Consider the following 22,926-nt stretch of genomic DNA (forward strand, 5'->3'; position numbering starts at 1 on the left):
CCCAAACCTCATGCAAATGACTTCCTTCATGCGAGCTTCTGCAGATCATTGGACAACTAAAAGGCTTACAACTCCACGGAGTCTCACTTACTCCTCCTTATGAATCTAAAGAGTTTTTTTCTCTAGGAATCGAGCACTGTTTGTACGTCTTCTTCCTGGACATACTCTTGTTCTGATGTCAACTTTCCGCATGTTTGTATAGCAATTCAGGGGGAAATACAAATGCCAATGCTAAGACAACATGTTTATGGAATTTCTATCCCTCACTGCTTTTAAAATTTGGACTGAAGTCGTATTATAGGGTTTCGATTATTTAATTTATGATTTTAGGCACCGTTACTTTGCTAACGGCAGCAACTGTTCTAAGATAAAGAATGTTAGGAAATTACGCTTGGACACATTTTTGATAGGTTTTATATCTAGGAATGACGGTTGTCTCAGCTTGCTTTCCAGCACAACACTTCTCTAACTATATTGTCTGGTGGAAAAGGTCATCATTCCTGTCCTTACCAGAACCTTCAATTTTGGTCCTTACTCGTGACCTGAAAAGTAGTGATGCCTAGGCACAGCAGGCACCACCCTGGATCCGCCACTGACATTTGCTTTCATCGTGTCACAGAATATACGCTATGCCTTTGATCCATGAGTTTCTTATTAAGAACTGCATTAGACTACTTAGGGTATACATTTACTGGAAAACGAAAACATAAAAATTTCAAGTGACTGATGAATTATATACTGACACTAGTTAATACTTTGGGTTGTCCTTTGCATTTTTGTTTTACATGCAGCAGCATATGCATATACGTATATCACTGTACTGCTTAGGTGCTTGTTTGACTCTGTAGTGTCACTGGCACAATATACATAGCGTTCAGGGCGAGACAGTCACGAGCTCGCTTGAAAACGTCGCCGATCAAATATCTGCACCGAATCATGCGGAGTCGAATGGACAGTAAGGTCTTTATATCATTATATTAATTAACTTACTAACTCCATGCAAGAATCGCTGAATAATTACGAGCTTATTTTAGCTATACGGAGCAACGAAAGAGCTCGAACTGTTGGCAATGTTGCACTTAGCGATTAATGAAGCTGCAATTTATTTTTGTAATGCGGAAACAACACAAAAATTCAATACAGTACAGGGGCGTACGCAGGATTTCTCTAGAGGGGGTTCGTAACTAAGTTGCCGAAAAGTTAAGTGCTGTACTACTTTATAGATTTATATTATTTTTTACAGATAATTTCAATGTATCCAAAATCGGGAGTCTCGTTGTGTCTTCTGCTGTCCCCATATGTAATGGTGCTGTGTAGTTGCGCTCATGCGGCATTGCCTAATTCGAATTCCGCCATTACCTACCGCCTAGAGGGGGTTCGTCCGAACCCCCTCGAACCCCCTCTGCGTACGCCCCTGCAGTATTTTTGCGCTAAGTAAGTCCATTTTGCGCTATCTAGCAATACATGTGCTGTATCTACGCGTTCTGGCACTGTCTAGTACTCTTTTGACTCTTGAAGTCTGTTTTGCGATCAAGTCTTACTCTTGCTGTGCAGGAGAAGTCTCTTCGATAATTATCCGAGATGTAGAGTCCCATCCTGTGTGAGCGTCGTATAGGGTACCGGTCCATCTAGCGCACTTTCCAACGTGAAATGCAACTTTGATCTGACCTGCTGGTATGTTCTCACAGTAGCCCTCAATCTGCCTGTGACGATGAACACTGTCTCCCTTTCTGTTAGAATATACAAGACCCTCAATGGTCATGGGACCAGAACATTCACCTCCATTGAATGTAAAATACCAGCGAGAACAACAAGCAGAGTGACTGCCACAGTAAACTCTCAAGTTTCCAGCGTACGCTACACGCAGTGCAGAATTTCCAGATCGTTTTGTAAATCTGCACTCCTGAATACAAACATTTTACAATTTTTGAGATATTCTATTAGGAAATGAAACTGTTAATTAAGGTAAACCTGAATAACTCCGTTGTCTTTGCTGTCTTCTCTGTCCCACACGCATTGTTTCCAGTTGACTTTAACTGCTGCCCCTTGGTCTCCTTTCGATCCTTTAGATCCATCGACTCCTTTCATTCCTTTTGCTCCCACTAAGCCACGTGCTCCCACTTTCCCGCTGTTTCCTTTGGGACCGACAGAACCTTGTGGCCCCGCCTCTCCCTTCTCCCCCATTCTTCCGACGTCTCCTGTCTCTCCTTTTTCTCCTCTGCCCGTTTCTCCTTTGTCTCCTTTAGCTCCGTCTCTACCGTCTCGTCCAGGAGTGCCGTGCAAACCAGGAATACCGGGAACTCCAGCACAACCATCAGTCTAATACAATAATAATGCATTCAATGCAATAGATTAGAATGTACAACTCCAACTCATATATTACCATTTTCTGTGCTGTGGACATGACGAGTTCAACGCCAAAGAGAAGAAAGCAAACCAAAAGACAGAACTTGACCATGTTGCTTCTCTTGTCTCACAGTTGTAGATAAAAGAAGTAAGACTTTGCGTCATTTATATAACATTGGAAGTCTGCCGCTTCCTGTATGTTGTCACTGCATGACATCATTCCGTGTATCTTGTGTAGTAACGGTACCCATCGTTTGACCATACTTGGTAGAGTATTGTAACGCCGTACTAGCGACCTCTCTGAGTTGGTACCGAGTAAGTCAAGGTAAGAAAATAGAATTATCTTCTATAAACACGGAGGAGTCGTATTGATGACATCAAGGGCGTACAACGAAAACTTGTGGAGTGTATGTACACATGCCGTCGACAACTCCATGACAGTCACAGCAATTCCAACACTTTGTGACTGCACGCGCGGCCATTAGAAAACGTTATCTTACTCTAACAGATTTGGTACCGGATCATATCGATTAGCGACGACGTAAGTTTACATTTCTATCGAATGCTGCGTGTCGACGTTTGCATGGTTTATCCATATTTGGCAAGAAGTCGAAGTTAGACAGCCGATGCGAGTTGTCTTCGAAGTTCGGGACCCACGGTGACGAGTCATGAGTTAGAAATAACAGATTGATAACACCCTGCTGTAGCCCAATGTCAATTGAGTGAGTGTTTAGTTTGTTCTACTTTTCATATAGCATTTCCTATAAAGCAAGCGTTTCCGACTTCTCTTGTACTTCGGTGACATACATGAGTAATATGTTAGTCTAGATCATACGGTACATAGCCGTATATATGTATACGGTGCTGATACATACGGTACCTCGCCTCGGCTTTCTAGACCAGTGTAGCGCCAATTACAAAATAGCCGCATGTTACTCCTGTTTGTTACTGAAGCAAAAGAAAGTCATAAACGCTTGTTTGAATTGTGGAACAAGCTAATCCTAGATATATCCAATAGCAGACTGTGACAGTCCAACCTTTTTAGATTGTGTATAGCAGGCCACTAGGATGTTAAATAGAGAATATTTCTCTTATACAAGTATGTTCCATCGGCACCGTACGATCGTTGAGATTCTATCTAAAGTTCTTTACAGAATGTCTAGATTTGCTCGGGAAATGAAGAACCAGCGTGTTCCGCGCATATGAAACTAAAGGGTGTGGCTTTACTCATTGAAAGGGGAGTGGCTGGGTACGCGAGACTAAATCCTACATGCATCTGGAAAAGGAAATTTATATCCATTGGCAGAGGGAATGCCCTAGTTTTGACAGTGGAATTCCATCTCTAGATTACGTAGCAAGCCATTAATTAAGATACTGCTAAACAGGGAAATTTTGTTCCCAAAAAGAACACACGGTACCGCGCGATCTCTATGCTCAGGATACTTGGAGTGCTAAATTGGCGAGATGTATATTCATAGAAGAATGTGTTAATTCAAAGATGATTTTAACAGATTCTATGTTCAAAATCTCTAAAGAATGTTTAGCTAAATTTGCTCTGGAAATGACGACCCGGCGTTTTCCCGACATCGGAAACTAGAGGGCGTGACTTCAACAGTAACAACGATCGCCGCTACGCGCAGGAAACACTTCGACGCTGCCCATGGCAAAAGATTGTTTTGAAAGATGAGACGTACACTAGGCTACTGCAGCAAATAGATTCGGGTTGTGTCTGTGCTTTCGCAGTAGGTGAGGCTATCGGAAACAGAGGTACGTGATTGTCAGGGCTTGAGTACCCTGCCCTCTCCTCACCCACACTCCACGTGTACGTTTTAGCACGTCCTTTTAGTACTGCTATGAAGGAGTGGAAGAGGTTTGTCGAGTCTCGTTCTCGCTAGAGCGAGCCAACTCCATTGATTGTCACGGATCAAGAATATTTACCTAACGTCTAGACATTGCACTAGACTTCGTATACGTAGACAATTATTTCGTTTTAGCGTCGGAATCAAATTTTATTTTTATAAGGTATCTGATACCATTCAGATGCAGTAGTCGTATCTCGTTGTCGTTGTGAACTAACCGTACACTGTAGTCAACCGAACGTTAGTCATCCCAAAACATTCATTACAGTAACTTAGAAGCAACTTGAGTTGAGATATTAGTCAGTAGATTTTCAATATTTTCCATTTAATTTAAAATTCACATCGCAAATTTTTAAATATTTTATTTTATATTTACATTTGTTCTGTTGTTTGAAGGTAAATTTACAAAAACTAAATGGTTAAATTTAAAATTTAAATTATGTAATGTACATGAAAATTTGTAGTCTAATCACTAATTTACAATTGCATATCAATAGAAAATAATATTTTGTCTTTCTAGATGCTAACAAGCAATAAACCTCAATTTCTAAAACTTTAACTGTATAATTAAGTAATTACATTATTATTGTTTTCAAAAGTAAATACTTTTATTTAGCATTTTACATAACTTATGGCTACAGTAACTAGACTTCAGAAATCGTTTATCCGGGAATAAAAGACCGTGCTCCATTATTAGTTGTGCTCAAATATGCTGTATGACCGGATGGAGTAGGGTCTCAAACAAATAGTAAGCCTGTCTGTACCCTTTTCTGTAGTAGGGTAGATAACGGCTAGTTTACTGAGGATGCATATGGACTGCTGTCCACATAGGGCAAGAAATGCTTGAAGACTAAAATGTAAAACAGAATATCTATCATTCTATAGATTTTTGGACTTTATTGTTTGGAACGTTTGCTAAATCTGCCAGTACGTTTATGTTTTATTCAAGATGAATAAGACCTTGAGGATGACAGTGAACTCAAAAAAGATACCAAGCCCAAATGCATGCTACAGATTACGTTACCTTTGATTCTTAAGTTTATTATGGACTTTACTAGACTACTAAAGGTACACTTACTTGAAAACAAAACTACAGAAAATTTTCAAGTGTTTGGCGACATATATTGACACTTGTTAATACTTTGGTTTGTCTTTTGCGTTTTGTGCTTACATGCAGTAACATAGGCATCTATACATAATATCACTTTAAAGTATATGTGCCTGTTTGACTGTCAAACTGACAAAGTACCAGAATGCTTACACGCTACTCAGAGACATCACTTCATCTGCAGATCATTGGAGTGACGCACGGTCTTATATCTCTATGCACAACGCAAGCGATTATGTTCCTGTCCAGTCTTAACCCCCCCCCCCCCCACCTAGTCAGTCAGTCATAGGCGTATTAACCACGGAGGACACGACGGCCATACCCCCAATCAGCAGCCCAATCACCAGTCTATACGCGCGAGTGCTAAACGGAAGAACGTGAAACCGAAGTGAGAACCCGGGAACCGGTAAGTTGGGCACGTTGTTTTACTTCAGTTGCTTAAGGTCTCAGTAGGGGTTTCAGGAATTTGTGAATGGGCGAGATCTCTCATCCATTCACAAGCTCTAAAGGCTAACCCGTGATTTACTTACAAGAAAGTCACACAACATACTTCTCAGATCTCTGTATTACGTTAATCGTAAAGTTGAAATAAATACCTTGTAGACATCATTTATTCTCGAAAGAACTTTGTTTCCGAACGTGGAAGGTATAGCGAGTACGCTGCGTACCAGAGATGCAAAATGTCAACTTTCACCACGTTACTTTTCATAAAAAATCTGCGTCTGCGTAACATTCAGGGCGAGAATGCCACGAGTTCGTTTGAAAGCGTAGCTGATCAAATATCGGCACCGATATCGTGCGGAGTTGAAGGGTTTAACTCCATGCAAGGGTCGCCGAAAAATTACGTGAATATTTTAGCTATAAGAAGCAACGAAAGCATCTCAAACATTTTGCGAACGTTTTACTTAGCGATTAACGAAGCTGCAATCTACGTACTGGATGTTTATGATGCAGAAACAACACAGAAATGCACTATTATACTGTTTAGATATTTAACAGCGACTATCAACACGAATTTCTGTTTCACACTTATACAAGTTGAGACACGTTTCAAGTGAATTTTGGGTAATTTATCAATCCATGTGCAATATTCGCGTCCTAGCAGTTTCTAGCACACTCTCGGCGCTTTTACCTCTATGCTTTACGATCACCAGTTGATTATTATTTCGAAGTCTCACTCTTACTGTGCAGGAGAAGTCTCTTCAATAATTATGCGAGATGTAGACATCCATCCTGTGTAAGCGTCGTATATCGTACCGATCCATCTAGCGCAGTTTCCAACGTGAAATGCAACTTTGATCTGACCTGCTGGTATGTTCTCACAGTAGCCCTCAATCTGCCTGTGACGATGAACACTGTCTCCCTTTCTGTTAGAAAATACAAGACCCTCAATGGTCATGGGACCAGAACATTCACCTCCATTGAATGTAAAATACCAGCGAGAACAACAGACAGAGTGACTACCACAGTAAACTCTCAAGTTTCCAGCGTACGCTACACGCAGTGCAGAATTTCCAGATCGTTTTGTAAATCTGCACTCCTGAATACAAACATTTTACACTTTTTGAGATATTCTATTAGGAAATGAAACTGTTAATTAAGGTAAACCTGAATAACTCCGTTGTCTTTGCCGTCTTCTCTGTTCCACACGCATTGTTTCCAGTTGACTTTAACTGCTGTCCCTTGTTCTCCTTTCGATCCTTTAGATCCATCGACTCCTTTCATTCCTTTTACTCCCACTAAGCCACGTGCTCCCACTTTCCCGCTGTTTCCTTTGGGACCGACAGAACCTTGTGGCCCCGCCTCTCCCTTCTCCCCCATTCTTCCAACGTCTCCTGTCTCTCCTTTTTCTCCCTTCCCCGTTTCTCCTTTGTCTCCTTTAGCTCCGTCTCTACCGTCTCGCCCAGGAGTGCCGTGCAAACCAGGAATACCGGGAACTCCAGCACAACCATCAGTCTAATACAATAATAATGCATTCAATGCAATAGATTAGAATGTAGAACTCCAACTCATATATTACCTTTTCCTCTGCTATGGACATGACGAGTTCAACGCCAAAGAGAAGAAAGCAAACCAAAAGACAGAACTTGACCATGTTGCTTCTCTTGTCTCACAGTTGTAGATAAAAGAAGTAAGACTTTGCGTCATATATATAACATTGGAAGTCTGCCACTTCCTGTATGATGTCATTGTGTATGACATCATTCCGTGTATCTTGTGTAGTAACGGTACCCATCGTTTGACCATACTTGGTAGAGTATTGTAACGCCGTACTAGCGACCTCTCTGATATGGTACCGAGTAAGTCAAGGTAAGAAAATAGAATTATCTTCTATAAACACGGAGGAGTCGTATTGATGACATCAAGGGCGTACAACGAAAACTTGTGGAGTGTATGTACACATGCCGTCGACAACTCCATGACAGCCGCAACAATTCCAACACTTTACGACTGCACGCACGGCCACTAGAAAACGTTATCTTACTCTAACAGATTTGGTACCGGATCATATCGATTACAATGACGTAAGTCCACCTTTCTATCCAATGCTGCAAGTCGATGTTTGCATGATTTATCCATATTTGGCAAGAAGTCAAAGTTTGACAGATGATGCGAGTTGTCTTCGAGGTTCGGGACCCATGGTGACGAGACATGAGTTAGAAATAGCAGATTGATAACACCCTGCTGTAGCCGAACGTCAAATTGAATGCGTGTTTAATTTGTTCTACTTTTCATACGGCATTTCCTATCATAGAGCAAGCGTTTCCGACTTCTTTTGTACTTCGGTGACGAACAGGTGTAACAAGTAGCTAGTCTAGATCATACGGTACGGAACCGTATATATGTACGGTGCAGATACGTACGGTACCTCGCCTCGGCTTTCTAGACCAGTGTAACGCCAATTAAAAAATAGCCGCATGTTACTCCTGTTTGTTACTGAAGCAAAGGAAAGTCATAAACGCTTGTATCTATTGTTGAACAATCTAATCCTACCATCTCATACGAGAAAAGGTAATTAGATATATCCAAAGCAGACTGTGGCATTCCAACCTCTTTAGATTGGGGAGCAGGCCTCTAGGATGCTAAATAGAGAATAATTTTCTTATACAAGTATGTTCCATCGGCACCGTACGATCTCTAGGCTGCAGACAGTAATGATATTTGGATAATTATTAAATTGGTTAGAACTATAGATATAAAGGCATGTCTTCAAAGTGATTTTAGCATCAGACGTTGAGATTCTATCTAAAATTATTTACGGAATGTCTAGATTTGCTCGGGGAATGACGAACCAGCGGGTTCTGCGCATATGAAACTAGAGGGTGTGGCTTTATTTAATGAAAGGGGAGTGGCTGGGTACGCGAGACTACATCCTACATGCATCTGGAAAAGAAAATTTATATCCAATGGCAAAGGGGAATACTCTAGATTTGACAGCGGAATTCCATCTCTAGATTGCGTAGCAAGCCAGTAATTACGATACTGCTAAACAGGAAAATTTTGTTTCTTAGAAGATCACACGGTACCGTACGATCTCTATGCTGAGGATACTCGTAATGCTAAATTGGCGAGGTGTATATTGGTAGTAATTCCAAGTTGATTTTAGTAGATACTATGCTCAAAATCTTTTCAGAATGTTTAGCTAAATTTGTTCGGGAAACGACGACCCAACATGTTTCGGGCATCGGAAACTATAGGGGGTGACTTCAATCAACAGTGACAGCGATCGCGGCTAGGCGCAGGAAACACTTGGACGCTGTCCATGGCATACGGTTGTTTTGAAATGTTGACATTACGCTGCTACAGCAAATAGATTCGGGTTGTTTCTGTGCTTTCGCAGTAGGTGAGGCTATCCGAAACAGAGGTACGTGATTGTCAGGACTAGAGTACCCAGCCCTCTCCTTATCCGCACTCCACGTCTACGTTATAGCACTTGCTATTGTTCTACTAGTAGGGTGCGGTAGAGATTTTGTCGAGCTTCGTTCTCGCTAGAACGAGCCAACTCCATTGATTGTCACGGATCAAGAATATTTACCTAACGTCTAGACCTTGCACTAGGCTTCGTATACGTAGACAATTATTTCGTTCTTAGCGTCGGAATCAAATTTTATTTTTATAAGGTATGATACCATGCAGATACAAGAGTCGTGTCTGGTCGTCATTGTGAACTAACAGTATAAGACTGTTCCGCGGGAGCGTGGTTAAATTGGGAATTTATATGTTAGCATCACCTAGAAGGTTGTGAAATCACGTAAAAATGTGGAATTGAACGCTGTGTCGGATCTACACAGAGTCGAGAAACAAGAGGCAGCTGTCGGGGACAGGTGCAGCCATAGCGACCGATGATTCTAAACGGGCGAACTGCTTTTGTACTAGATGCCGTACGTGGCTGCAAGCTGCATGGTAGGCAGGTTATAAATATATGCATGGACGTAACGACAAAAGGCTAACAAAACGTCAAAGTTGAGTGACAGAGTGGTGACCGTTATAATCCTACCATCTTGATCATGAGAAAATTAAATCAGATTTTCAATGGCAGAGGGGAATACCCTATTTTGACTGTGAAATTCGAACCATGTTTTACTCTAGATTGCGTAGAAAGCCATGAAGATACTGCTACATAAGGAAATTCTTTATATTTTCAACCTTCACGCAAGCATACAATCTCCACGCTGCAGAGACTCAGAGTTTTAGTAGATTAATTAATGATAGCTTAGGTGGAAGCCACAAGCATGTCTTCATAGTTGATTTTAGCACTAGGTGCATGTTGACATCGTATGCTCAAAACCTTTACAGAATATCTAGATCTGTTCGGGAAATGACGACCCAACAGTGTTCCAGGCATCTAACAAGATTGAACGGTATCTGGTACCAAATACGAGACTTTGTATCATTTTGGTGAACTAAGCGTACGTACAAAGTTGTCAACCTGACGTGAGTCATCGCAAAAGCATTTGTTGTAGTAAGAAGCAACTTTACCGATTTCAGTTGAGATACTAACGAGTACGTTTTCAATATTTTTTGTCTATTTTAAAAGTGACATCTTAGAATGTTTAATTATTCTATTTTATATTTTAATTAAAGTTTTTGCTTAAATTTTAAAAATGGAAAATTAAATGGTAAAATTTTAAATTAAAAATTATGTATTATCTGCAATACATTTAAATTTATGTCTAATCACTTATTTACAATTGTATACCACTAGAAAATATTATTACCTTGTCGTTTTAAACAATAACAAACAGGTAAATACAATTAATAAGTTCTAATTATATAGATAAATAAATAAATTGTTATTTTGCTAGAGTAAATACTTTAGTTAGGATTTTACATAACTTTAGCTTGTATAATATCTACTTGCTTTTTTATGCCACAAATTAAGTCACCTTTGATCCTTAGAAACTGAATTCTAATTAGACTACTAAACGTACGTACGTTTACTTGAAAACTAGAAACAGAAAAGTTTCAAGTGACTGACGATTTATATATTGACACTTGTTACTTTGGTTTGTCTTTTGCATTTTTGGTTTATATACAGCAAAATATGCATTTATATCACTTTACTGCTAAGGTGCCTGTTTGACTCTCTAGTGTCACCGGCACAAAATATCAAAATGTTCAAACGTCGTGCAGGCATTGTTTCATCTGCAGATCGCTGCAGTGATGCACACTCATAGAGCATTCAGGGCGAGAACAGTCAAGAGCTCGCTTGTAAACGTCGCCAATTAAATATCGGCATCGATATCACGGGAATTTGAATGGACAGCAGGGTTTCTATATTATTATTTTAATTAACTTATTAACTCCATGCTATGACGGCCGAACAATCATGTACATATTTTAGCTGTACGAAGCAACGAAAGGAGATCTAACTTTTGGGAACGTTGCACTTAGCGATTACGAAGCTGTAAGTTATTTATATGATGTGGAAACAACACAAAAATGAAGTACAATACATTTTAAATATTAGAGTACAGCGACTAACACGATTTCAGCTGATTTACGCAATATGAAAATTATTGAAACAATCACGGTAAGTGAATTTTGCGCATTTTATCAAACCTTGTGCAACATACGCATTCTGGCAGTTTCTAGTGTACTCTTGACTCTCTATGTCTCTGTTTTATGATCAAATATTTGATCATTTTGGAAATCTTACTTTTGCTATACAGGTCGAGTCTCTTCGATAATTACGCGAGATTTAGAAATCTATCCTGTGTAAGCGTCGTACGTCGTACTTTTCCATCTATATACAGTGGCGTAGCCAGGATTTTTTTCTTACCGAGGCAAATTGATATTAATATTAATTTTTTTATTAATATTAATTCCTTATTGATATGCACTACCTAAGGCTATTGCTGTCATATTGCTATGCTTAATTGATTTGACAGGGTAAAAACAGTAAACTACACTTGGATTAGTTAGCAGTTGGCAGATGAAGCTGTCCAATCCTTCTATGTCTCGTGGAATCAAATCTTTGCAGAACATTTTCTCTGCTAATTTTCATATCCTTGTGGACAAACATGAGAGCTAACCCATTTAGCCTATTCTCTCCCATAGTGGTTCTTGACCAATGTTTAAGCCTTCTCATCTTCGAAAACGACCTCTCGCAAGATACTGACCCTACTGGTAGAGTCAACAATAGCTTGAGTATCGCATGCACGTTCGGGTAAAAGTCTTTATGCCACGCCCATTTTTCCTACCGAGGCAACTGCCTCACTGCCTCATGCCTAGCTACGCTACTGATATAGCGCAGTTTCCAACGTGAAATGCAACTTTACTTTGATCTGCATGCGCTACATTCTCACAGTTCAATCTGCCTGTGACTGTAAATGTCGTCTCCTTTTCTGGTCGAAAGTACTAAACCCTCAATGGTCATGGGACAAAAAGCATTCACCTCTATAGAATGTAAAATACCAGCGAGACATTGACTGCAACAGTAAACTCTCAAGTTTCCAGCATACGTTACACGCACTGTAGAATTTCCAGATCGCTTTGGAAATCTGCACGACATAGGGACAGGCACGATCGGGCTTTCGAATTTCATCTGTATCTAGCTAGATCAAATGCCTCTGACGCAACTTCATTAGATTCCTAAATACCTGCTCTATACGTCGACATAGCGGATTTGAAGGAGTCGGTACGGTACGTATACTTCCTCGGTATCCTGAAATACAACAGCTGCGACTGTGACCGCTTCCTTTATGAAATGCGTTGCAGTCCAGTCCTAGATATAACTAACAATAACAATAAATTTGTTATGTGGACATTTCGCCTGAGACTAATATCTGCTTGCTCTTTGCAATGCATGTGCATTGCTTTATAAATTGTCTCTCCTTTATATAAAGATATTCCCATGCAGTGATTGATCTTTTTTGAAAACCTAATATATTATTTACTACTCTGCTACAGTACGTAGTAAGGACGACAAAGGACTGAAACAATTGTCGTCACGTGACAGCTTTGGAGTGAAACATGCTAATATGTACTTGTAACTAGAACGCAGACGAACACGAATGCAGACCCACACGAATACCGTAGATGACAAACAACCGGAATACCGTCAAACGTTTTAACCACCTTACATGCTATCTCAAATTCTTTGCAATTGAAACCAACCAATTTCGCTGATAGCGTTGAGAAAACGCAATACAACGGTTGCTTTCGCGTTTGATTGTAGTTGGTTTACCAGCTCTTTTCAAACTTGAAAGCAACCGTTGTATGCGAGCACAGAGTCAAATGTCATTGCGTATCAGTGCGTACTATGACTTGCCATTGTGCATCGGCGATGTAGCTTTGCAAACGTCACGCGACTATACGCATACCAGAACAAAGACAGATATAATAATTATGTGACTGGACATGCAGAGACCTCTAATAACTGTATTAGTTCAATTAACAATTTTCTAGTAGAAAATATTTAGCCAAATGAATTATTAACAAAGACCGACTACATGCATGTTGATTATACGTTCATGTATGATACATGTATTTGAATGTTCTATGGGTTTCTACATTGATTCCATCTTTCGTACACTAACAGCAATCTGTGATGTAAGTGTTGGCTTGCCCTGGCCAGTGCCGCGCCAATATTTTAATTAAATTAGCCCAGACAAGCTCTGAAAGTTTACTCAGTGTTGTATCTACTCGGCCAATAGAAAATGTATTATCATGCTTTAACCCCTAATCTCCACTGTCTTTAACAGACTAACATGCAGTTTAGTTAATGTATGCTGTATAGTTGCTACTTGGTATCGTTGCCTGTTGATGTCTTTCCATCTGTTTCCAACACGCGAGCAGCGAAAAATGCGTGAACTGCCATATTGAGAGCAATAGACACCGTCGTGGCAATTTGTAAAGACAAGTCAAACCGAGCTTTTAGTTTTGCAATACTTCGTCTCTTTACCATAGTTGCAGCCTCGACGTCCAGAGGATGCTTGATATGAACCATACCATTTCTAATGACAATTGCAATTGCAATGGCTATTTGTAGTGCAAGACTCAAGAAGAGTAGAGGCATGAGGGTAGTGTAGAATGTGTAGTGACGTCCATCTTTGATGACTGTGACGAGAATTGCCATGAAGAGTGGATATGCGGTCGCGGTTAGGAGAGAGTTGAGATGCTTTTTGCGCTTGGTTTGTGCTTCTCCTGGTGAGTGAAACCATTCGAATTCCTTTCTTGTTTGCAGTTGACTTTGAAGTGCAGTAGTTGTTGATTTGTCCTGACGATTGATAAAACAATTTATTGAAATTAGAAGGTGAAGACACACACACACACACACACACACACACACACACACACACACACACACACACACACACACACACACACACACACACACACACACACACACACACACACACACACGCTCACACACACACACACACACACACACACACACACACACACACACACACACACACACACACTTCACTTCACGCTGCGTTCATTTCAATGAGAAACGATGCAGGCCAAGGTCACCATATGCTATATCGGAGGAATGGATGTTCTCTGACAGCAGAAACGCTCGTGATTGTGAAGGCCTTGTTGGCGGAATGTTTGGTGACAGTACTGACATATTGACTAGTCAGGGACTGACCATGTTTCTGTCTCTGGTAGTTTACAAGGCCGTCATGATTTACAGCAGTAAATCCACAACCATCAAAGCTGCAGTGTAAAGCAAACTCTGATGTCGTTTGCCTTGCTTCGCGGCGACGTTTCTGCTCATCCTTGCGGTATTTCTCTTGTTCTTCCTTCTTGAAATTTACTTCCTGTGTGGCAGCCCAGATCTGATTCCTCCACTCATTCCTATCTTCTGCTAGTATCCTCCAAACCCCATCAAGATTGCAATTCCTTAAATCCCTCAGTACCAAATCGTTCCATCTCATTCTCTGGCCTCCGACTGAACGTCTACCTTGGGTGATGCACACACCAAAAGTTTCCTTGGCAGAGGACATTCATCCATGCGCAAGATGTGCCCCAATAACCGAAGACGTCTCTGTGTTAGCATGGTGGAGATTCTTTGTAGGTTGGCTATCTTTCTGATGGAGGTGTCTCTCTTCCCGTCCCATAGGGACACTCCAAGGATGGAGCGGAGGCTTCGCATCACAAAGCTCTGTAAGCGATGTATTTGCGGCTCCAGAAGTACTGCTGTTTCCAAACCATATAAAAGGATGGAAAGAACTACAGAGACAAAGATGTTCAGCTTGGTACTAGACTTGATCTTCCTCTGGTGCCAAACGATGCGGTTAAGTGACCCATATGATTGAGATGCTTTGGTTATCCGTGTTGATATCTCAACATCCATGGAGCAATTATTAGAAAGATAACTTCCAAGGTACTGAAAGGATGGTACCACCTCAATTGGATCACAATCAGGATGCAAAGAAATGGAAGATGGAGAATGGGCATCAGCTCCAGGTAGGACAGCTAGAAGCTTGGTCTTCTTGTAATTGATGGTAAGCTTCTTGCACTAGAAGCTTGGTCTTCTTGTAATTGATGGTAAGCCCCTTGCACAAGAGGCTTACCATCAATTACAAGAAGATCAAGCTTCTAGCTGTCCTACCTTGAGCTGATGCCCATTCTCCATCTTCCATTTCTTTGCATCCTGATTGTGATCCAATTGAGGTGGTACCATCCTTTCAGTACCATTCGGTACAAAATCCACGGCGTGCAACCTTCTCGTTGGTAATTCCTGGATACTGGGTTAAGGCCCTGCTAATGGCACGACGTGGGTCAATGGGTTGGCGTCCCAATCTGTTTCGTGTTCATTTCGTGATGAATACAAAACAGCAGCCTTCAAAACCAAGCTCTCTCTCTTACACTTACACACACACACACACACACACACACACACACACACACACACACACACACACACACACACACACACACACACACACACACACACGGTTTACATATGTAGTAGTGATTTCCCTCTGATCTAGAAATTCCAAAATAATGCAAGGCCCTCTCGATCGACCACGTACACGGCCCCATCGAATAACAGCGTACTACAACATGCAATTTCTTATTACTAAGCCTCGATTGGGTTAGAAGAGTTCCATTCGCTCGTTGTGACAAGTAGACGTGCAGAGTGTTGTGCTATAATCTAGGTATACGTTGACACGGACGGTCCGCTGCGTATGTGTGAGTTACCTCATAGATATCAGTAAAGATGGCAGATATTTGACGTTTCGGAACACTAGAAGTGTTGCCATTAGCACTTTCCGATGGAACATCTTCCTTGGGTAACAATTCATATCCTTCGTCTGCCACTTGTTTGCCGTGTTCTGTTGCAATGCTCATCTTGTGCCAGATCTGAGATAAACAGTAATGATTATACTATACACATTGCATGGTCTATAATCAAGGGCACGTGGCGGTGATCACGTGCATGTAACGAACGCGCCTGTGCGCTGTACAGCAAGCAATCTAGAGCACGTTAAGTTTGCTCGCATTCATACTGAAATATATTACGTATTTAATCGGCACAACTAACAACGGAAGTGACCGGCAATGAAAAGCTGGCGGAAAGCCACTTTCTGAAAAGTGCGGCGGCCGTGGCCGCCCCAGCCTCTACGCTTCCTATGCCACTGCTTCTTCGTGTACTGTGCTCTCTGTCTCGAAACGGGTAACGCCGCGCCTGTTGGGCCACGCTCTGCCTGATCCCTCTAGTTTCAACCGGGCGTTTCCATGCACACGTGTATATGCATGTAGCTAATTTAATTTAATTATATACGTATGTACAGCGTGGGTATACGGGTATGCATGTAGAGTGGATGAGTACAACATCAGTCTACGTCAACAAGGAGTGGGCGTGTTCCGTAGCGTTGGGAAATCTAGCTCCCCCAATTCCTAGAGGTTAGCTGTCTTCAAATTAGAGACCGAGAGCTAGATACAATACATGCATGCTCGGTACTTACGACTGAACAAATTTTGCACACTTCGTACAGCAGCTATCCATGCATTATATATTGGGGATGTGGTCCTGACAGAGCTTTGGATTATATTGCTAATTAGGCGAAGTTATAGCGCCATGTTTATAGTCTCGCGTAGCCCAACTTTTGGCGTACGCTGGGCGAAAGACATAATTAATTTATAAACCAGCAGCTCTGAGGCAAGATTTATTTTCGATACTTACAAGAAATCTCACGAACCAGACTGATCTGATTGAGCAAGCTATCAATTTATGCATAAGAATGTAAGTCATTTACTGCAGGCTGGGAGCAAGTCAAACGAACAGTCAATCGAAAACACGACATGAAGATACACAAATAGACAAGCAATCGAGCCACAGCCAGACCAGCACGGTCACGCATGATCAGAGACAAACCCAACAAAAGACAGGCAAAAGTAAAGTGAACAGTAGAAAGAGAGACATGAAACTGACCTTCTAGTTCTTTTTCGTCGATTTCGTGCTCTACCACCCGACGTACTGCCGCGGATCCTGAGTTCTCGTACTTTCATGATTGCTTTTGCGACCTCCAATAGCCTCTGTCCTTTCGCCCATTGCGAAACGTCTACTCATTTTCTCTTCAGCGACACCATGCATTCAAAGTGCTAACAAGGAACACGACCGGGCTTTCGACTTTCATCCATCCATAGCTATAATTAGCATATAACATCGCACTGATATCTCCAACTGTTTTGGGACTGACTTCAGTCTATGTTGCCTGTGCGCGAGAACTTTGTGCAGAAGAAATTCAATGTGAAGAAGAGTGTCTAGAGTTGTAGTTTTCTTCAAGAGGTCTCTTTCTTAGCGCAGTCGAGGTCTTTAGCTTGATGGACAGTGTTTACGTGTGACTAATTCTGCTCCGCATCTGTAGGAGTTTTGTTCAATAGCGTTCGTAATGACGCTATTTCTGTAGAAAGCAATGATGGAGAGAACAATTATGAACCTTTAAATTAATGGCTGCTGCAATTTCAAGAAGATTGGACGAGAAAGAGAAAACATGGAGAAAATTGTGAATTGACAGCTTATCATCTGTGGTCTTTTGACAAGTAATTTACATGTCAAACTGTATATATATATATATATATATATATATATATATATATATATATATATATATATATATAGCGTTGAGGAAAGTCATAAATAAAGAGCTTGGAATGTGTAACCGTGATTCAAAACTGAGGTAGTGTTCTACATGGTTTGTAGAAGGGAGTGAAAAGTTAAAACGAGAGCAGCTGCTGCTCCTTCATCGGTCACTGCATGGTTGCAATGATGTGGTCTTCAACGTACGTTACCTGTATGTCACGTCTTTGGAAATCGCTACAAAGAACGTATTCTGCATTCTCTTTGTGCACATTGAAATATCATAAGCTGAAGACATGTAGTCTATTGTGAAACAATAGTTTATGTCTTAATATCTATTCTATCGTTTTATCTGTGTAATTTGCTGACAGCTTTATGGAACTGTACATTTTTGGTATAACAACAAATTCATAATTTTTAGGCAAGGGCCTCTATGGTCCAGAGCTGGGTTTTATACATGACAGTACCAATTACTACAAATTACAATATCACAGTTTCGAGATTACAACAGCAAGTCATTCAGTTTTAATCGTCCGTCGCTAATTTTTGAAAACGATTTTGATTACTTGTCGTACTTGAAATAGTAAGGTCGCTACAATTTCTGCCAGTAAACGGTCATTCAATTGCAAAGCTCTCCACATCTGTTTGTACTCCGGTTGTTTTGATATGTGACCTTCGTACATTAACATGTCAATCGATATTTAGGCTATTAATCTAAACCTTAATTGTCATCAATGCTTCTTCGATTATTTTTATATTGGTCAGATATAGTTGAAATTCAGGGAGAGTTGTGAGAAAGATCGGCTTTGTCAGCAGCTATCGACTGTCCTTCCAGCCACCCTTTCCGACCTTTCTGTTTCTTCTCAAAAATTATTGCAGTCGCACTTTGACGGTATATAGAAAGGATTTAAACAATTAGGGGTGTTGCATCACAGACAGAGCAAGGATCAATACTATAGATTATCCCTAGGCTGGTTCCTGGTTGACTTAACGTAAATTAATTAAGGGCAACACCAAACAGAAATCGCCGCCTGCATGCATGATTCAGCACGAAATAGTTGCCATCAGGTTATGGTTGGGCATTCTTGTATTTCCTGCAACAAATTCCAACAACGTTATAGGATGTGTGTGTGTGTGTGTGTGTGTGTGTGTGTGTGTGTGTGTGTGTGTGTGTGTGTGTGTGTGTGTGTGTGTGTGTGTGTGTGTGTGTGTGTGTGTGTGTGTGTGTGTGTGTGTGTGTGTGTGTGTGTGGTCAAGTCATTAACCGTTTTGGTCAGTGGCGTAGGAAGATGTTCACGAGTGTGGGGGGGCTGTAACGTATCATGAGTATCTTACTTGCCAGACGAGACCGTAAACAGACTTGCAAAGTCACTGGCACAGAAAATTTCAATTCCTACTCTGAGCGAGAGAGCTGCAGCCCCAGTTTCCCCGCTTACTACGGCGGTGTCTAGAGAAAGACGTGACTACGCCAGATGCAGTTTACGGAAACGTGACGTGTGGTTTCTGGCTACGTGCAGAGCGTATGGAACTCCGATTTGGCTCGAAGTGCAAGTGCTTGTCGAAGTTTACACTGTAGCAACCTCAGTTTGAGGGTTTAGAAAAAAACTGCGAGAACTAGAGTTCCGGATTACTTCACGGACATCGTACGTCCTACATTATAGCTCGGACACCTGGACACCTGCTCGCTTCGATCTGCATAGTTCTGTTGCTGTATCGCTAGCTCCGACTTCGTGGCTTAGAAAAGTCGGTAACTATTGTACCTTTGTTTTATAACGTTGTTCCAACAATTGTAACTTCTCAGAATGTTTTCGTGTATACTCGGACGAGCGGTATATATAATCTCGCGACTGCTCTCATGCGGGGAAGACTAACGGTATGAAACCACCGGTTGGCTCGTTTGAGAGGTAAACGTCTCTTAATTATATGCCTAGTCGTATTCCCCCTTCTTGATATGTGAGAGCAAGCGTATTTAGAGCTAAAAACACAATTATAATATAATAATTCTGTGTACAATAATATAATCTAGATTCTTTCATTAACCTGGATTATTGAATGATTATCGTGTTTGTCTTCTTTTTACCGATTGCTGTTGTCATCAAGTCTAGAATTATATCCAACATCTTTTGTGATAAAATTTGTTTTCAAACTTTGCTCTCAATTCTTGCTTGCCAGATTGCAGATAAATAAATATTGATATATTCCTTTTATTCATCTGTCCTCAAATTAGAAATTCCGAACACTACACAACGTTCAATACGTAGTTCTCAGTTCTCAGGTGCTCGAGCAAATGAGGAAAGTTCATATTGTACGTATGCAGTACCCTATATCTTTTGTGTCGCATGTCTAGGGGCGTAGCGTGACCTCTAAAAACGGGGAGCTAACCGATGCTACGGGACGCGCTCACTCTTATGGACACACTCACTTTTATTAAAATAGACTTTAAGTACAGTTGAAGGCAGTTGAATTCTCCTTGCGCAAACGGTGCTGAGCACTGTAACCCACGTAATATAAGTGTAAATATAATAAGATGTGGTGAGAACGTCAAAAAAAGTTTGTACAATCAACGCCAAGAAATCCTTGAGCAAGAATGTCTATTAAACTTTAATAGAACTTCTTTTCATTCTTTGATTTCGTGCCAGTATGGATTCAATTAATAAATACCGCCATCTTACATCTTGCATTTTACATGCCGCAATCCATGCAATTGAATCAAAAGCTTGCACTCGCCAGCATTCGTATCAGATCTTATCTAAAGTGAGGTGGCCTACATACAAACTATATTCTTCCAGTTTACATGTATCAAATTTATTATTTAATTGATTATATTTTATGACATTTATTAATTAATAAATGGTAAGAAAGCCAGAGAGACATTCTTTCTATTGGCGCAACCAGAGAAATACTGTCAAAAATGGACCCACACATGTAAAATTGATGCTGTATGAGAGTTGCTGTGATACAAATATCGTGGAAGTAACGCCTCAGTCACTATTACAAATTTTTGTCAAAGCAGGTGTGTGAAAATATCTACAATTGTGTCAGGCAATGCATGGACAGTATGAATGTGTAGACTCGTTCCCAGTCCTCCTCCGCGCTAGGTTGCTTACACCACATGCGCTAGCTGTCACGTGTGTATACGTCCATGTGGTTTCACACGTGTGATTGGCCTCAGCACGGAGGAGGACTGGGACCATGCTTCGTCACGTGACAAACATGTTTGTAACGTGACCGAAATGGCGTGACATGATTGGTAGATACTACTTCTATCTAGCATGATAGTTTCCGTAGGAGGGCTTTTGCAATGCATGATTACACAATTAGAAAGACTAAGTACACAACAATTATAGAGCCACTAAGCCATTACGTGCCGATAACTTGTTGATGGCGTCCTCGTCCGTGAGAGTGCGACCAGAGAAGGACTTTCGAGAAGAGCGGTCTCAATGGTAAGTGCAAGTCCATTCGCGCGCGCCTAGACCTTCTAGATACCTGTCGAGCCACACGAGTAAGTGAAGGTAAAGCCTCTCTTTTCAAAAGGCTGCGACGGGTCCTGATCCCTGTATCTGCCAGAGCACCGCGTTCAGGCGTCCCTGTTAGTTACTTCTAGCAGATTCTGTTGGACCAATTTTAAGCTAATATCAGTCACGTCGAGGTGGCTCGTATTGTGAGACAAGCTTTCCCGGAAGCTCGCCACAGGATGGACCATGCCACCAGAACAAACGTCTACGTTGGTATTGCTTCGCACCAGTCTCTGTTGGAGTTATAGCACATTCTACTGACGTTTCAGACTTGCGGAATCACCCCTCGCCTTATGCAAGTAAGATACGCACTGCGTACAAGAGGTGTGCACGTGCAGAGTGCCTGTTTGACCTGTAGATGTCACAAGGAGAAATCGACAAGATTCGAATCAAGCAAGTGGGACTTGTCCAACTCCAGCGAAGCAACATGTCTCAAGAGATTATGCGGAGACGCCAATCAATTGGCAATTAGTTGAAAGTCGTCCGAGATGGATCGAACGTTTGCGGGAGTCCGACTGCTGTTCTCTTGGTCGAGGGCCTGTTTCGTGGCAATATTTACGCCGTTTCTCCGTGAAAGACATCGAAGTTACGATGCGTCGTCAAAGCCCTCATTTGTTTGGCATCTTGCAAGCGCTGGTCAAAGGGAAAGCCAACGAGGATGCTGACAGCACACGCCTGCAGGCTCTCATCACCGGCACTGTGGCACTGAAGTTCTGAGATCGCCAAAGCAGTGGGATTGCACTCCTAACAGCCTACATGCTTGTTTGCTCGCGGTACAGGAAAACAAGCAATTACAGACCTCAATCATCTTGGTGTCTCACAATCATATCAACAGGTTTAGCGACGTCTAACTAAAGAACTTGGCGAATGATTACCAGGATGTACAGCAGCTCACGAAAGAGACACACATCTGGGTGTATGACAATCTGAATTTGTATTTAGATTTAGATCTGCTTTAGATTTGTGAAGGTAGTCAAATGTACGAAATATGTCCGTCATGGGCTGCGTTATCCTACTCTAGACTCTGCTAGCCGGCGCAGTTTTACGAAGAGGATCGTGCATGTGCATGATGGCGTTAATTTGTGAGGCCAGGCGACTGACCGGTTGTAGGCAAGTTGTTAGGCTCTTGCTAATCTACCATCTTCTGTGTCGTTTAGCAGAGCCTTAGCAACCTATTAGAAATCTTAGCTGAGACCAGCGGGCTGAGATAAATAACTTAATTAGACTCAAAGCATGTCACGTGACGAAGTATGTCCTCCGTGCTTAGGCCAACCACACGTGTGAAACCACATGGACCTATACACACGTGACAGCTAGCGCACGTGGTGTAAGCAACCTAGCGCGGAGGAGGACTGGGTACGAGTCTAATGAATGTGGCTGAATTAACTAGACATGCATGTGATGTTCAAAGTCAACGATATAGTTGTTTCGAACCAAACACTGTCAAATTGCCAAATCAGTCAATGTAACTACTATCACCAATATCGTATCAGCAAATGTCCTTGGCCTCTTTCAGATTAGGTTTCCAAAACCATCATGGCACCGTATTGTGTCCCT

At 41.4% G+C, this 22,926-nt stretch overlaps 2 protein-coding genes across 2 annotated transcripts; both read right to left on the minus strand.

Moving 5' to 3' along the window:
* Positions 1–1,537: 1,537 nt before the first annotated feature.
* LOC134194338 (collagen triple helix repeat-containing protein 1-like) lies at positions 1,538–2,184 on the minus strand. The gene is made up of 2 exons (XM_062663265.1): positions 1,972–2,184; positions 1,538–1,903 (listed from the first exon to the last, which is right to left on the minus strand). The coding sequence occupies exons 1-2, from the start codon at positions 2,182–2,184 to the stop codon at positions 1,538–1,540; spliced, it is 579 nt and encodes a 192-aa protein (XP_062519249.1).
* An 11,206-nt stretch (positions 2,185–13,390) lies between these two features.
* Positions 13,391–17,273, minus strand: LOC134194302 (uncharacterized). The gene is made up of 3 exons (XM_062663231.1): positions 17,207–17,273; positions 15,973–16,134; positions 13,391–14,035 (listed from the first exon to the last, which is right to left on the minus strand). Exons 2-3 carry the CDS (start codon positions 16,120–16,122, stop codon positions 13,559–13,561), a joined length of 627 nt encoding a protein of 208 aa, XP_062519215.1. The 5' UTR covers positions 16,123–16,134; positions 17,207–17,273; the 3' UTR covers positions 13,391–13,558.
* Positions 17,274–22,926: the final 5,653 nt, after the last annotated feature.

Source organism: Corticium candelabrum, chromosome 18, assembly GCF_963422355.1.
Source record: "Corticium candelabrum chromosome 18, ooCorCand1.1, whole genome shotgun sequence".
In the NCBI taxonomy this organism is placed as follows: Eukaryota; Metazoa; Porifera; class Homoscleromorpha; order Homosclerophorida; family Plakinidae; genus Corticium; species Corticium candelabrum.

Bases quoted from the DNA above. Each gene is read 5' to 3' on its own strand.
- LOC134194338 (XM_062663265.1), bottom strand. From the start codon at position 2,184: ATGGGGGAGAAGGGAGAGGCGGGGCCACAAGGTTCTGTCGGTCCCAAA. The intron at 1,904-1,971 runs GTTTACCTTAAT...GTTTGTATTCAG, and splicing joins AAGACAACGGAGTTATTCAG to GAGTGCAGATTTACAAAACG.
- LOC134194302 (XM_062663231.1), bottom strand. From the start codon at position 16,122: ATGAGCATTGCAACAGAACACGGCAAACAAGTGGCAGACGAAGGATAT. The intron at 14,036-15,972 runs GTAACTCACACA...ATCAATCGTCAG, and splicing joins TCTTTACTGATATCTATGAG to GACAAATCAACAACTACTGC.